The sequence below is a fragment of the Rhagoletis pomonella genome, unplaced genomic scaffold (genome assembly GCF_013731165.1).
Source record: "Rhagoletis pomonella isolate Grant_MI unplaced genomic scaffold, Rhpom_1.0 Rhpom_scaffold_00006, whole genome shotgun sequence".
Classification (NCBI taxonomy): domain Eukaryota; kingdom Metazoa; phylum Arthropoda; class Insecta; order Diptera; family Tephritidae; genus Rhagoletis; species Rhagoletis pomonella.
The window spans coordinates 57,292,650-57,309,543 of record NW_023458560.1 but is presented as its reverse complement, the minus strand read 5'-3'; the positions used below and the strand labels follow the sequence as shown (position 1 = coordinate 57,309,543).

The 16,894-nt window shown below is 36.6% G+C and overlaps 1 protein-coding gene across 1 annotated transcript in view; it reads left to right on the top strand.

Moving 5' to 3' along the window:
* The first annotated feature begins 217 nt into the window (after positions 1-217).
* The window catches only part of LOC118741996 (putative cyclin-dependent serine/threonine-protein kinase DDB_G0272797/DDB_G0274007), a 32,803-nt gene continuing 16,126 nt past the window's right edge, over positions 218-16,894 (top strand). The window contains exon 1 of the mRNA XM_036473961.1: positions 218-288. Coding sequence (XP_036329854.1) covers positions 218-288 — 71 coding nt within the window. The remainder of the gene's footprint in view (positions 289-16,894) is intronic.

Sequence of the window (16,894 nt, the reverse complement as noted above, 5' to 3'; positions counted from 1 at the left end):
GTATCTTAAATACTTAATCATCCGTTAACTAAATAAAAGGTAATTTATAATTACAAGTATTAAATCTTAATCGAATCTGCAGCGGCGGCAATTGCATTGACACACAGGCTATAAACTGGACAACGAACATTGACGGCATGAATGCCATTTTCACTGGCAATAATGAAATTGAAATCACTATAGCTGCTGTAGATGCAGCTAAGAGCGAAGCTTAAAAATGGCGAAGAGGTTGGAAGAGGTAGCTGGTGTGCCAACCAACCAACCACCAACTAATGAACAAGAACCAATGTACATACATAATCTCATGTCACGACTAATGACTATGGAAATGACAATTAAGTGAAACTAAATGCAAGAGAGATGCATTCGTACTGAGGCCGGCAGGCAAGCGATCTGTTAATGTCGTTGGCAAGCGGTGGTCGTCACCCACAGCTGGCTCATACAGTCAATGCCAACTAAAGTGGTGCAAGAGGAGTATCTTTGGGTATACATACATTAGAGCGTACCAGAGAAAAAAGTACGCCGTACACCCCGGAGTCTATAAAGTATTTTTGCAAGGCAATTTGGAAAAAAAAATTAATTTTTTCAGCTATTGCTGAAAGCCTTAAAAGCTGGTTGTGGAGTTGCACTCTAAGGCTCGCCTTTTATTTTTCACGTCATATCGCCGGCATTTACAGTCGGATCTTAAGGTATAATATATCGATGTCCTTGTCTCGTGAAAGTTTTTTGTTCATTGACCGCAAGTAGCCCGTTCTAGTGCTTACCCAACAGATCTCAGTTCTTGTCACTTTAACATACTACCCTAATGTCAGTAAATTAACACCGAAATTCTGGCTAAGACAGTTGAAATTCTTTAGTAAGCTAATTGAAAGCAAGTAGGCCAGATAGTTTGAAAGACTTTCTTTATTCTGGCACGAAAGACTTACAATATAAAGCTCCCTCCCAACTTTCATGGTGAAAAGCTCTTTTGACAGAAAGCACTTGTATGTAATTTTGCTCGCGCTGCTCTAACAGTCGCAAAGGCCGAGTGGGCAAAGCACTGGCGTGCCATTCGGGAGATTCGAGGTCAAGTCCTCAGACAAAGTTTTTTTTTTCTTTTATGTTTAATTAAATTTTTTTCTTTAATTAAATTTTTTTTCTTAATTTTTGAATTTTATTGTTTTATTTTTAATTTTATTATTTTTTATTTTATATTTATTTATTTTCTTATCTATTAATATTGTTTTTTTTTTCAATATTTATATTATATTACATATTTTAAAAATATTTTTTTTTATTTAATTTAGTTTTAAGGATTTAACATTCTTTTCTTTTGATTAAATTTGTTTTCAATTAAAATTTCTTTTAATCTTTAGTTTTTATGGTCTTAAAAAGATAAACTATATATTTTCTTTAATTTCGTTGAATTTTTTAGAAAACTTGTTGCTAAAAGACTAAACAAAAAAACGCTAGGACCTCCTTGTTAGCAGATTTTTCAATAAGTCTTTCGAAAGACAGAAACTAAGATAGTTGCCAGAATTGGCAATTGCCTTGCGAAAGACTTTTGCGTTTTGGTGAGTTGAAAGGCAGTTGCCAGCATTGCCCTGTACAGCTCTCCAAAATTCATCAAAGTACTACAAAGTAGAACTGCTGAATGAAGGTGTCACCGAAAATTGTTTGGTTTGGTTTGTAAAAAAAATTAAAAAAAAATTCGAGACCGTTTTGCCAAAACACTTTAAACTCAGGGGTGCACGGCGCACTTTTTTTTGTTTGTTTGTAAAGTGTTACGGTCTAATGTATGTACATATACCCCAATGAATGGCATTGGTTGAGTGTTGACTGTGGCGCAGCTTAAGCGTTAAGCTATTGAGCGGACAGAGAGCGCAGCGCGCCGCAGCGTTTAATTTCCACATTTTCTGTGTTTATTTATTTGCAACTAGCTGGCGCTATTTGCTGTTTCTATGCTGCTATTGTTTTTATTTTATTTTTTTATTTTGTTGCTTATATATACATATAGCGTTTCATATTGCCCTATTTGTGCGCCGAATGCGGTTTCATTTTCCACTATTTGTGCGCATTTTTCTTACATGTGTACATTTACTTAGGAAACTTTTAACCAAGTGTCCACTTATAGCGTTGTATTTATATGTATGTATGTATCGTTATATACTTTATTTGTGTATATACATATGTAGATGTGCATTTTGCGCCGCGCCTGCTTGAGCGGGTCAACATGGCGGATGAGTAACTTACCTGTTAACAAAAAAGGAACAGTCCAGCGCCTTCGTCTTGGTCTGCAGGCTGTATCGGAGATACACCCGCTAAATTTAAACGTAGAATACGTGGTATGGTTAAGAGCATATCCAAGTCAAAAACGAAAGCACAAACTAAGAAAAAAATATCGATAACAAAAGCGATAATAAAATCGATAACAAAATCGATAAAAATATCGATAACAAAATCGTTAACTAAATCGATTACAAAATCGATAAAAAATCGATTACAAAATCTATCGAAAAATCGATTACAAAATCGATAACAGAATCGACTCCAAAGTCAATAACAAAATTGATAACAAAATCTATCAAAAAATCCATTACAAAATCGGTAATAAATTCGATAAAACTATCGATAACAAAAGCGATGGCAATATCGATAGCAAAATCGGTAAAAAAACCGATAAAAATACTGACAACAAAAGCGATAACAATATCTTTAGAAAAACCGATAAAAATGTTGATGACAAAAGCGACAAAAATATCGATAACAAAAGCGATAACAATATCGATAGCAAAATTGTTAAAACAATTAAGAAAAATATCGATAACAAAACCGATAAATAATCAATAATAAAATCAATAACAGAATCGATTACAAAATCGATAACAAAATCGATAAAAATATCGATCATTATATCGATAAGTTCCGAAAATATCGATAGCAAAATCAATAACAACATCGATACAAATTTCGATAACAAAATCGGTGAAAATATCGGTAACAAAACCGATAAAAATATCGATGGCAAAATCGATTAAAATATCGGCAACAAAATCTATAAAAATATCGATAACAAAATCGATAAAAATATCGATAACAAAACCAAACAGATCCACATTAACTGAAACTTTCATATGTACGTATATATGCATTTACATATGTACATACGCTGCGATCAAAAGCCGCATTACATACGCATACATACTTTTTGTCTCCTTCCCACACTTCCAACATATGCACGTGTTTGCAAAATGATGACGAGGTGATTTTGTATGGAAAATCATTTATGCCCATATATTTGAATAAAATAAACATATACAGAAGATATCAACCAATACTTCCCATATACCAAACGAAAGGAAAACTCTTGAGTTTTTGATTTAAGAAAACAAAAACAAAATCATTCGAGCGGTTTTCGAGCATTTTGGTAATGAAAAAAATTTGCAAATTTTTTCAACAATTTTTTGCCTTAAAATGCTCAATATTTGTTAAATTTATATAAAATTTGTACCCGATAATATTTCTACTGCTCCAAAGAACCTATATCCCGAAAATGAAAGTTATATATGCCAACAATAAGTTGCTAGAGCACTTTAAAGGCTCAAAATTGACCCCAAAATAAGGCAATGTTTACCGTTGTTTTTACGACAGAAACCGAATTGGTTATTTACAAAAATGAATCTGTCGACAGGTTTGGAATTTTATCTTTGAAACGCCACACTTTTCTTTGAAATCGCTTTATTAGTTCTCGTGCAATAAGCGTTTTTGTGAAGCTCTAAAAATTACAACTACAACATTTGAACATAGCCCCCATACCTTAAGGTTAAGGTAAGACGTATTCTACGTCAAAATCGATTTTTTTTTTGAATTTACTTCTTCTATACTTAACTACTTTCGCCAGCTAAGCACCGAGCAAACGTTACAATTTTCTTTGGCTCATAAATTGCGAAAGCATTTTTCTATATAATTTTCGTCAAAAATGCAGAAATTGCTTTCACAACTAGATTTTCGTTGCAGTAAATGTAAAGCAAAAAAAAAATAAAATAAAATAAAATGAATAGCACATAAAACGGTCACTTAATAACTAAACGCGCCATACATCGCTTTAAGCAAGTGACTTTTGAACTTAACGGCGGGCAGCTAATCGCATCCAGAGTACAGAGTGTTTGCACAAATCCAATTCAGACACGCGATTTTAGCTGCCTTCAAGTGTCGTACCTGTTCACCACCTAAGCACTTTTCTACTCCTCTCATTGCTTGAAATTTCAGTCAGTGCATTAAGATTTATTACGTCCGTTCATATATGCATGTCTGAGACTTGCAACCGTTCTAGGGCACGATATTCAAAATTAAAAAAAAAAAATTTAATACTAAAAAACAAAAATACTGCAAAATAAAATCGTTTGAAATCTATTCTTTTTAGGGCGGGCAACACGTGAAATCGCTCACGAAAACTTCTATGCAGGTGTTTATCAAGAATGCAATTCATGCTTTGACTTAAGCAGTCAGTTGCCGCAAGCCGGATATCGCACACACAGTAGTGGCAATTCTTCTTATACATGTGTGTGTGTGTGTGCATCGCACGCAATTTAGTTGGTAAGGAAGTGTGGAAACCCAGTGAAAATTTTTTAAATCACTTTTCTGGTCAGGTTTCCTAATATTTTTTTCAAAGATCAAAGATTTCAAGATTTTTAAGTTATTTTGTCAATTCAATGATTTAGTACAGAAATTCTCAAATTTCTGGGCGGAAACCTAAATAAAGTGAGTTTCGCATGTCTCCTTTTTGAAGTCAGCTATAGTTAAACGAAGCAAATGATCCTTGGAAGGGGTAAGGCCCGATGACTACAACAAAACTTAACCGCCAAGCTCTCTGGATTTTTGCCGAGTCTCTAGATAATCTGCGCTCACCTTAGATATTAAAAACGTTGCGTATAAATCCAAATTTTTGTTACTGATCCTAACGATTTTTTGGAAATATTGTACTGAGATTTTTAATTACATTCAAGTTAATTGAAAACCATATTTTAGCTTAAGACAACTTTTTCCGATTTGTAAATAAATAGCCAGCACAAAGCAGCGGTCACATAATTCAGAACACTTCGATTTTATGTTTAAAAAAATTATTGAAAATAATAATCAAAAACCAGCTCAAGTTTTGAGGAAGTCTCGGAAGTGCGGTAAAGACTGCGAATCGTCTGCCACAAGCTACATATGACTACCGTTTCTTGCGGTAGCTATTTTTTTACACAGCTAGGTGAAGTAATCACAACAGACAGCCAGTGCTTTCGCTACTCGACTCTCACACCTGCTCTCAGAGAGCAGTCTTCAACAAACCGACATATGCGAGCAGTGGAACCACATCTCCCGCTCATTAAGTACCGCCGCCGAAGAAGTAGTCGGATTTCAGCGAGCCCGAAAGAAGAACTGGTACGATGCGGAGTGTCAGGAAGCTGCAGAGAAAAAAGATGCCGCCTACAGGGCCACGCTGCGATTGGGTGAAACGCGTGCTATGTGGGACCGCTACAGGGATCTGAAGAGGGAAGCGAGACGTATTTGCCGCAATAAGAAGAGAGAGACTGAAATACGTGGGTGCGAAGAGCTTGAAATGCTGGCCGACAGGAGAAATGCCCGAAAATTTTACCAGAGAGTTAGGCGACTTACGGAAGGTTTCAAGACCAGGGCGTACGCCTGTAAGAACAACAACGGTTATCTAGTAACCGCCTGACTATGACGAGGTACGAATAGCAATAACCCGGCTAAAAAACAACAAAGCTGCTGGAGCTGACATCCTGCCAGCTGAGCTATTCAAGTACGGCGGCGAGGAGTTGATAAGGTGCATGCATTAACTCTTATGCAGAATATGGTCAGATGATCGCATGCCCGACGACTGGAATTTAAGTGTGCTCTGCCCAATCCACCAGAAAGGCGACCCCGCCATTCGCGTCAACTACCGCGGGATCAGCCTTCTAAGCATAGGTACAAAGTCTTATCGAGCGTATTGTGTGAAAGACTGAAGCCCACCGTCAATGAACTGATTGGGCCTTATCAGTGTGGCTTTAGACCTGGCAAATCCACCATAGACCAGGTATTCACAATACGCCAAATCTTGGAAAAGACCCGCGAGAAAAGGATCAACACTCACCACCTATTTGTCGACTTTAAAGCCGCTTTCGACAGCACTAAAAGGAGTTGCCGATACGCCGCTATATCTGAATTTGGCATCCCCTCAACACTCATACGGCTGTGTAAAATGACGTTGAGCAATACCACCAACTCCGTCAGAATTGGGAAAGGCCTCACCGAGCCGTTCGCCACCAAACGGGGTTTCAGCCAGGCCGACTCCCTTTCATGTGACTTCTTTAATCTGATGTTGGAGAAGATAAGAAGAGCTGAAGATCTGAATCGCTCAGGAACAATTTACTACAAGAGCGTGCAATTGCTGGCTTATGCCGATGACATCGACATCATCGGTAACAAAAACCGCGAAGTCTGTTCTGCCTTTTCCAAGTTGGATAAGGAAGCAAAGCGAATGGGTCTGGTGTTAAAAAAGGACAAGACGAAGTATCTCCTGTCATCAAGGAAGGCCTCTTCTGCGTTGGAAAGACCAGCTGGAGAAGCACTTGGCTTCACTGGGCATTTCCAATTGGCGTCAGTTATCACAGAAGAGAAATGACTGGCGTGCTGTTTTGGACTCGGCCAAAATCGCTTAGGCGGTTACAGCGCCAATAAAAAAGAAGAAGAAGAATAAAGAATTATATCCAGTTTCTACTTTTAACCCTTCATTTATATGTTTAATGTTTGTATTACTTTTTTAGTAAGTTGAAACATCCACTGGGTAATATATAGTTCCATCAAAAATTTATCCTTCTTAGCAATCACTCAACCTATGCATATATGCATAGCTAGCTGTGAATTGGTTATGCAACTTAAGTAATATCCGCTTAGCGTGTTGTAGAGCTAGCTTATCGTCAACTATGCATACACGTGTGTATGTGTATTCTTATTTGAAAATATATTGTAGTACATATTCTAAATATTATACTTATTGAGTATACATACTTACGTGTTGGCTTAACATACACCTTGACCCAATAAAAAATGCTTACATACATACTTTACAATAATGGCAAGGAATGGCAACCACTTGTACCAAAATACTTACGAGTACATACATACGTACAGGGTGATACAATAAGATTGCAGATTTGCTTTACTAAGTGAAAGACATCAAAATTTTTCGAAATTATTGTTTTTTACTTCATCATGTCGAATCACATTTTTGCATGAAACACAATATTCGACTCCCGGAAACACAGGATGCCCATATACAATTTTTCTGTGACTTCAGGCTGTATATCATTTATAACGCATACGATTTCTTTCTTCATTTCTGGAATAGTGTCGGGCTTTTATTGGCATAGACGCTACCTTTTACGTAGCCCCAGAGAAAGTCCAGGTCCTCTAATTCAGGTCATACAAATTTTGTTATCATATTCTTGGGCACAACGACGAATTGAGGTTGTCGCGGCCAGGTCCACGCTTTGTTCCATTGCAGCGATATTTTCTGCCGAACAACCTATACAAAGCCGCACGGATGTTGTCACGCTTTGCACCCAACCAGTTTCTTCGAACTTCTTCACCAAACGGCTGATTGTTGACTAAGTTCACTGATTAAATATGTTGACCGAAAAATTCTCGCAATGCGCAAAATGCACTTGCAAAACTGAGAAAAAAATTTATATTTAAAATATATCACAAATAATTGCTGCCAAAGATCTGAATCACCCTCTATGTACATACATACATATGTACATACTGACTGACATGATTGAAATTGCAAACGAAAGTATGTGTTGCTCTGAGCTAATACGAGTACATATGTATTACACCTCTTCCCCTGCCATTGTTTTCCTAGGTGCAGCTTGTCTGCATATATTACCAATGTAAACAAGAAGAAATTATTAACTTATTTAGCAGCAGTAGAGTCAGTTGGGCTACTTTAGAGTTGAAAATGTTGATTTTATCAAGCATACCACGTAGTAAATGAAATCTAAGCTCTAAGGAGTTTTTTTCATGAAAACGCGAAAAACCATTTGTAGGCGCTCTTTTATAGCGTCCATTAGCCACGACCCCAGACTTCTAATAAGCTAAAATACGATGCGATGGCCACAACAAAATTTAAAAAATCCCAGGCCCAAAAACTAGACAATATATTTCCTATGTACCAATTTTTAAACTTTCTTCACAGTTTATTATATTTTCTTGTATGGTGAATATAATATCTCTATATGTTCAATTGCTGCTAAGCCACTTCAATTTACAGTTACTTTCTTTGCTACTATTTAAATATATGCCTTTAGCACGGAATGGACGGAGGATGTCGTTATCAGTATTGCTTTTGTTATTGTTGCCACTTTCAGCTTCTCTTCTTTAGCAATTTGCATTATTTCTGGTACTTTATTATACATACATATGTATTACATGCAACCAACAATATACATACAATATACAATATGCAAGTGTCCTCCAACGGCGCTTTTGTTGCATAGTGCCGTTCCTGTTGCTTTTAGCAGAGAATAAATGAGACCTCACTTTGGTGTTGCACTTTTCGAAGATCCCTTCCTTCCTTCATCTGCTGCATGGCATCGCTAGTTTGTTTTTATTTATTTACTTTCTGGTTCTCCATTTTTGCGAAAAATTTATTTTTAATAGTTTAACGCAACAACTCTCGCCTCCTTCTTCCGCGGAGGAGCCGCTGCTCGTTTGTCTACTTTTGTTCGACTTTGCACAATTTGATTTGTGTATTGAATTTCGTCGTTGGGTGTAGCGACTGACTGCCTTTCGTCGCTGCCGTCCCCTGCTTTGATAGAAAAGTGATTTTTAATGTCGCCCTTCATCATTTGCTTACACTTTGTTTTTTTTTTTTTTTTTTTCACGAGCACGTTACACTAGTATAGCAAAATTAAAAAAAAAAAAAACCAATGAAAGCAAAGGCTAAAAATAAATTTCCAAACAAAATAAACAAAGTCTTGTTAAACTAAAATGTGTACCTATTCGAATGTGCAAAATAAGGTAAACAAATGTGGGCAAAGTGAAAGCTCTCTTATGTACAGTTTGCGCCCTTTTTTGCCTCTGTACAACTTTTGACATTTCATTCCGTCCAACAATGCATGTTGGTTTGATGTTGTAACTTAGCATCACGGCATGACTTTGGTTGTTTGTGAGCTTACTTGTACTTGGTATACTGCTTCAAAGTGCTTCCAATTTCACGCCTCTTGTAGGTAAAAGTTTTCATTTTCAATCTAATGGACATTGCTGGTTTGCAGTATTGTAATGCGACGGATTTGTTAGTTGTTAGGAAAGCTTTGGAAATGTCCTAAATAAAACTGACGCAAGAAAAAACGGTTTCAGTGAAAAAGTCCTAAAAGTCTTAGACTAGACCCGTTTTTGATGGTGACTGCGGCAAATGTTTAAAGCACTTAGGTGGATAAAAAGATAGATAGATATAAATAGAGTAAGCACTGCGACCAGTAGGCTCAGCAGCTCACAACACTGCATCTGTCCCTAAGGACTCTTTTTAAATTTCAGAATAGCTCTCGTGGATAGGACCACTGCTCTTCTCTTGATCATAGATATCCTATGCACCTCTGCCTTCTCCGCGGAACGTCCTCACACTCCAGGAGGAGTTGGAATGTAGTCTCTTTGGCGGAGTCCCAAAAGCGGCATATGTAGATCGTTTGACCATACTCCTAGCTTATGCAAGTGGTCTCTCCGCCTACAATGAATAGTCCGTCAAAATACCTGCAGCAATCCTTAGCCTCTCTTTAGATTGTACCCCACTAGTAATGTCTTAGCTTGATGAATATTTACCCATGCTGTTTCGCCAATTTTCTCTTCTGCGCGCTTTCTTTATCGTGTTAGGACCTCATGCTCGCTAACTGATCAACTTGCTCATTTTCTTCGACTCCCATGTGTCTTAGTATCCACATCCTAATGATAGCATTGGTCTTAGAAAGGGCATTCGGCTTCTCTATGCACTTTAAGACCAATGAGGTTTTGAATTCGAAGGATCAGAGAGCCATAAGTGCCGCGCACTATCACTTACTATAAGGATCCTCCCACTACGATAATTCCGACAGAGGTTAATCTCTACATACAAACTGAGGGCTGCTCCAATATCCTCAGAGGGCCTTAGAGCCGTTTGTGTCCCACTGTAGTGCGCTCGCTAGACGTTTGCACAACATCAGCGTTCTCGTAGCATTGGTAGTGATTGCCTGCACAAAAGTTTGAAGTCCAGAAGGATACCCAGATTATGATCTTCCGCCTCGACATTGACCGCGACCTCATCCAAGGCTAAATTCCTCATCCTTTTGAGAATTCTTTTCCTGGTCCAAGAGAAAATGGGTATAAACTTAGAATGTGTGGTCTTTTAACGATAAAATTAAATTGCCTTGCATTGGTTTGAAAATATTTCTTTAGAGGGTTGCCACCTGTTTGAAAAATCAAATTTAGTTAAATCTGATATTTAGTTTTAACTTTTAGAATATGTTCTAAAAGTTAGATTCCGATTATTTAATAGGTTAAATGAATTAATGAGAGATGGAATCAATCGAATTGATTTTGAAAATGCTTTATTTCTAAACAACATGCCGTGAGGTTGCCACCTGTTTAAAAAGTCAAATTCAACTCAATTCATCAATTAATTATGTATCACAATGTCATCCGTAAGAGATTTAAGAAGGTTTCAGTTTTAAAATACTCTTGAGGGTTGCCACCAGTTTAAAACGTTTAGTTCAAATTAATTAATCTGTTAATTGAAATATTTATCACAATACGGTTTTAGTTTGAATATATTTTTGAAGAGGGTTGCCACCTATTTCAAAAGTAGAATTTAAATATATAAATTATACACAAGTTACATAAAGAATGTACACGAAAAAAACTGGTCACAGTTAAAACGTTCTAAAACATAAATATATTAATGGAATTCAACGATATTTACATATATTTACATCTAAACTTAGTTTTATTGAAATTCGTTAAAAAAGAGTTAATTCTCTTTGTAATAAGCAAACGATCGCAATTTTGACTTTATGTCCTTCATTAGCCCTTGCACAGAAGTTTCAGTGATTTCCTTGTAAACCAGCTGCCATTTATTTTTGAATTGTTGTGCGTTTTTTACAGCTTTGTGGGTCTTAAGAAGTTTGGATTTCATAACGGCCCAGTAGGTTTCGATCGGCCGATGCTCTGGACAATTAGGTGGATTCACCTCTTTTGCTACAAAATACACTTTGTTTCTATGTTACCATCCTAAAGCCATTTTTCCGTAATGACATATCGCGAGATCAGGCCAAAAAAGCACTGGATCTTTATGAAGCCGTATAAGAGGTAAAAGTCGCTTTTGCAGACACTCCTTAACATAAATTTCTTGGTTAATTGTACCAGTGCTTACAAAAGGATCACTTTTGAAGCCGCATTGGCAAATTGCCTGCCAAATGAGAAACTTTTTGGGAAATTTGTCAAACTTTTTGTTTTTATATTTATCTGCAACATTGCCTCTTTTATTTGCAGTGTGAAATTCGCGGCCCCGAATTTGTTTAAAATCGGCTTTTTCGTACGATTCGTCATCCATAACAATACAGCCAAATTTTTGTATGAGACTGTCGTACAATTTCCGAGCACGTTGTTTCGCCAACAAATTTTGCTTACCGTTGCGATTAGGTGCTGCATTCACTTTGTAAGAACGTAGTCCTGCTGTTTTGCATACTTTTTGTATATACGAAGACGACATGTTTAATTTTTTGCCGACATCTCTTACCGAAAGTCCAGGATTTTTCTTAAAAGCAGATAACACTTCCTTTGCCTTAATTTCGCAAGCAAATCATTTTTTTCTGCCACTACCAGGGTTCCTTTTTAAAGATAAACATTCATTGTATTTTTTAAGCACATAAGTAACGGTAGACTTTGGAAATTTTAGCTTTTTTGCGATGTCGTTATGTAACATGCTGGGATTTTCCAGCTTTTTGCGCAATATTAACTCGCGATCGATTTCTTTCTTGGTCCTCGTTTCTACACTGATTTTTGTTACTAAAAAGAAATGATGCAGTAAGGTGGAAAATGCTTCCAGCTTTTTAAGTGTCTACCGATTTTTATTTTAATGTTATGATTAACCGAGCTATGCTTGGTTATGTGCGACCAGTATTTTTCGTGTACATTCTTTATTTGAGGTATTTCAATATTTATACTGCTACAACAACAACATTCCGCTTTATTCATCATAATTTTATGTAAAAAAAGAGTTTTAATAAAGCTTTAGTTTAAAATGAAGGTGAAACATTTTTAGAAGAAGTAAAAAGTTGTTTAATTAAATTTATGAATTTACAAATTTGCACTGTGAAATTTCGAAGTTTTTGATAATTTTTCCCATTGTGTGCAATTTCTTGACCAATAAGTCTGGCGTTTAGTCTTATCTTATTTCAGCCGTATATTTAGTTTTGCCTGTATTTGGTATTCTTTTCTCGCACTCATTTCATTACCCCTCCGCAGTGACGTTAAACGTTTAAGCAAATATTCAAAAAATATTTGCGTCGTGTTTTGTTAAATGCTTTTAGAAAGGCTTATTTATACTACTGTTGCTGTCCCTAATGTATTTACTTTCTGTGAGTATTTTCATCTTATCTTTTTCAATTTAGCTATTCTCACTTAGCTGCTTTCAGCTTAGGTATAATCTAGTAATGAGCAATTCATTTGAAATGCGCATATTTTAATTTGAATTTATATCAGGTTTCAACAAATGTCTATTACTTCTTAAATATTTATGTATTTTTTACACATACAACTTTTCCCGCCCATTGAACGCGCCGCTGATTTTTTTTTTTTTATTTTTTTTTATAGAGGCAACGTTAATTATCCCAGCAGGCGTTTAATTGTCGTTGTAGTATCTGCTCAACGCTTGCGCTAATTTTGTTAGCCAGTCAGTCGCGCAACGTTTCGCCCGCGAAAATGCTAATAACGGGTGATTTTTTAAGAGCTTGATAACTTTTTTTTTAAAAAAAACGCATAAAATTTGCAAAATCTCATCGGTTCTTTATTTGAAACGTTAGATTGGTCCATGACATTTACTTTTTGAAGATAATTTCATTTAAATGTTGACCGCGGCTGCGTCTTAGGTGGTCCATTCGGAAAGTCCAATTTTGGGCAACTTTTTCGAGCATTTCGGCCGGAATAGCCCGAATTTCTTCGGAAATGTTGTCTTCCAAAGCTGGAATAGTTGCTGGCTTATTTCTGTAGACTTTAGACTTGACGTAGCCCCACAAAAAATAGTCTAAAGGCGTCAAATCGCATGATCTTGGTGGCCAACTTACCGGTCCATTTCTTGAGATGAATTGTTCTCCGAAGTTTTCCCTCAAAATGGCCATAGAATCGCGAGCTGTGTGGCATGTAGCGCCATCTTGTTGAAACCACATGTCAACCAAGTTCAGTTCTTCCATTTTTGGCAACAAAAAGTTTGTTAGCATCGAACGATAGCGATCGCCATTCACCGTAACGTTGCGTCCAACAGCATCTTTGAAAAAAATACGGTCCAATGATTCCACCAGCGTACAAACCACACCAAACAGTGCATTTTTCGGGATGCATGGGCAGTTCTTGAACGGCTTCTGGTTGCTCTTCACTCCAAATGCGGCAATTTTGCTTATTTACGAAGCCATTCAACCAGAAATGAGCCTCATCGCTGAACAAAATTTGTCGATAAAAAAGCGGATTTTCTGCCAACTTTTCTAGGGCCCATTCACTGAAAATTCGACGTTGTGGCAGATCGTTCGGCTTCAGTTCTTGCACGAGCTGTATTTTATACGGTTTTACACCAAGATCTTTGCGTAAAATCTTCCATGTGGTCGAATAACACAAACCCAATTGCTGCGAACGGCGACGAATCGACATTTCACGGTCTTCAGCAACACTCTCAGAAACAGACGCAATATTCTCTTCTGTACGCACTGTACGCATTCGTGTGGTTGGTTTAATGTCCAATAAAGTAAACTGAGTGCGAAACTTGGTCACAATCGCATTAATTGTTTGCTCACTTGGTCGATTATGTAGACCATAAATCGGACGTAAAGCGCGAAACACATTTCGAACCGAACACTGATTTTGGTAATAAAATTCAATGATTTGCAAGCGTTGCTCGTTAGTAAGTCTATTCATGATGAAATTTCAAAGCATACTGAGCATCTTTCTCTTTGACACCATGTCTGAAATCCCACGTGATCTGTCAAATACTAATGCATGAAAATCCTAACCTCAAAAAAATCACCCGTTACATACAAACCTACTATGTACAATGTACATACATATGTTTGTACATGCAACACACACATCCATAGAGGCAAGCAATAATTTTTTTTCTTTCTTTATTTTAATTCCAAACAAACAGGCCCACAATTGTCAAACGCGTATTTCAAGGTCGTGCGTTGGGGTTGCAATAAAATGCGAGGAAATACATACGAAAAGGTAGTGAATAAAAACAATAAAACACTGTATCAAAGCGAAAGGTATAAGCAAAACAAACAAAAAAAAAATACTGTAAACACAACTGTACTTACTTGCCGGTATATACTTTCAAATAGACATACACACATACGTACTAGATGCATATTTATGTACATACATATGTGTGTACATTAGGGTGCATCACTCCATACAAAAAAAAATGTAAAAAATCGGCACTCATTTTCCACCGGAATTGTAAAATTTATTATATTTTAAGAGTTCCACGAAAATATTTCGGAAAAATATTAAGATTTATGTGAGCTGGCCAATTTTAAAATACATCAAAAACTCGAATTTCTTTATAAATAAATTTAGTTTTTAAAAATATTTTTTCTAAAAAATCACCTCAGGATAGAAGAGTATAAGCTTAAAAGGTCTACATAAAAATATCTAAAAAATTTATCAACAGAATAAAAATAATGAGACTTTTGAAGGTATTTTCAAATCGGTCTAGCTCACGTAAATGTTAATATTTTTCTGAAGTATTTTGGCGGAAGTCTTAAATTATAATAAATTGTATAATTTCGGTAAAAAAAATCGCAACTTTTTGGTGAGTACCCTAATGTACATACATACATTATTTTTATATACGCGAATACCTTTTTCACCTAAATGTCAGCGATACTGAAAACGACAAGCAAATTACTTTATGAGATTTTAGTTTTTTATTGCTGAAATTGCCAATTATTTGCAGTTCTCTTTTCCTCTCTGTTTTTCTCTTATTGTTGTGCAGTTGTTTTTATATATACAAAAATGCTTACATTTATACTCGTTTAAGCACAAATGCATATTTGTCTGGTTCCGCTGCTTTTGAAGCGTCAAGCGTGCTAATTTAGTTATTCCCTTCCGGTGACGAGCAAAATATTTTTGGTTTTGTATTTATTTTGACATTTTTTCACTTTCCCATTTAGAGTAGCATTGTTTTTTGGTTGTGGCAATTTTTGTATATATTTTTCTGTATGAGCGGTCTCCAAGCTACAAATTCTTAGGTTAAATGTTTATTTCATTGTACACTTATGCCTACGACTTCGCAAAAAAAAACAATGTATTAGTGCACGAACCTCAAACCGTAAGACCGTTCTGTTGTGAAAGAATCGAAGTTCTTTAAGATATTTTCGCGAATTTTTCTAAACTTATATTTACACTACTTTTTACTTTACTTTAAAAGCTACTCGCTATAATATTCGAAACTAAATTGCCTTTGGAAAGAAAAAAATCAGCAATTCTCACTTAAATTTAACAATTAAAAAAAGAAGAGTTCCGCCATCCTATCGTCTTCAAGACCGGAAGGGTAAAATGAGATTGATTATGTCGGATCGCAGTTAGATGTTTGTGCCACGTAAAGTAGCCATTGAAAAGTCCCAAAAGTTATATGCCGTCCCCCCATTTGTTCAGTGAAGGCAAATATGTTCCTAGCAAGACCACCTGAGTAGCCCCTCAATGGCTCCCAATCATCGCTGAGCAAAATATTCACCGGTTTCTGATGGTGCTTCGATCGCCATAGGTGGCAGCAGTATAACTGGTTGCAGATCCAGGAATACCTGGTGTGGGTCCTCTCTAGCCAAATAGTTACATGTCTGATTACCAGCTACTCCCTTGTAAACTGGCATCCAGTTGTTTCAATGTTGTCTATTGTGAATGAAAAATATATAAAGCAAACAACTCAAGCGAGTTTTGCTTCCACCACAGCCGAGTGGTGAGTGCTGCAAACAACAATTCGGTAGGGGCTCAGGCTGGATACTACCTCTCCACCTATTATCCACCACGTAGTCCCTGGCCGTGACAATTGTTAATAGCTTGACTTGGAATACCGGGTCATATTCCCCAAGGAAGAAATAAAGATGGTTCCCGCCAAGGAGTTAAGGCAGCACTCAGCCTGAGGGTACTCAATGCTGTATAATATTTCTTCAGGAAAAGCAATGGCGACATACTGTCCTGAAAATACATTAGATGTCTGCTGCCATAAATATTCGCCGCATTGTAACGGTATCTATCAAAGCGGTATCCATTTTTTTTAAGTAGGCAAAGGGTCTTTTACTACGGCTTCCCACTTACAGCAAATCATCCAGAGGAGGGGCGTAGTAGTGGTAGGAGAAGCACGCGTACAGCACACGGCTGTCGTTCTTTGAAATTTGCTTAAACTTCCGCAAAAGTTAAGAATCTAAGATTACAACTAAATACTTCATTCTGGAAAAAATGTGAGTAGTGTGACTCCCTTTAAGGCTAGAGGGACTAAAGCCGAACAACCTTATCCTTTTAGCAGACCACCCCCTCTCGTTATGCTAAGTGAGAGGTATCTCCGTAGAAGTTTTCTTTTATTTTCTTTTCTTTTCTTTTCTTTTCTTTTCTTTTCTTTTCTTTTCTT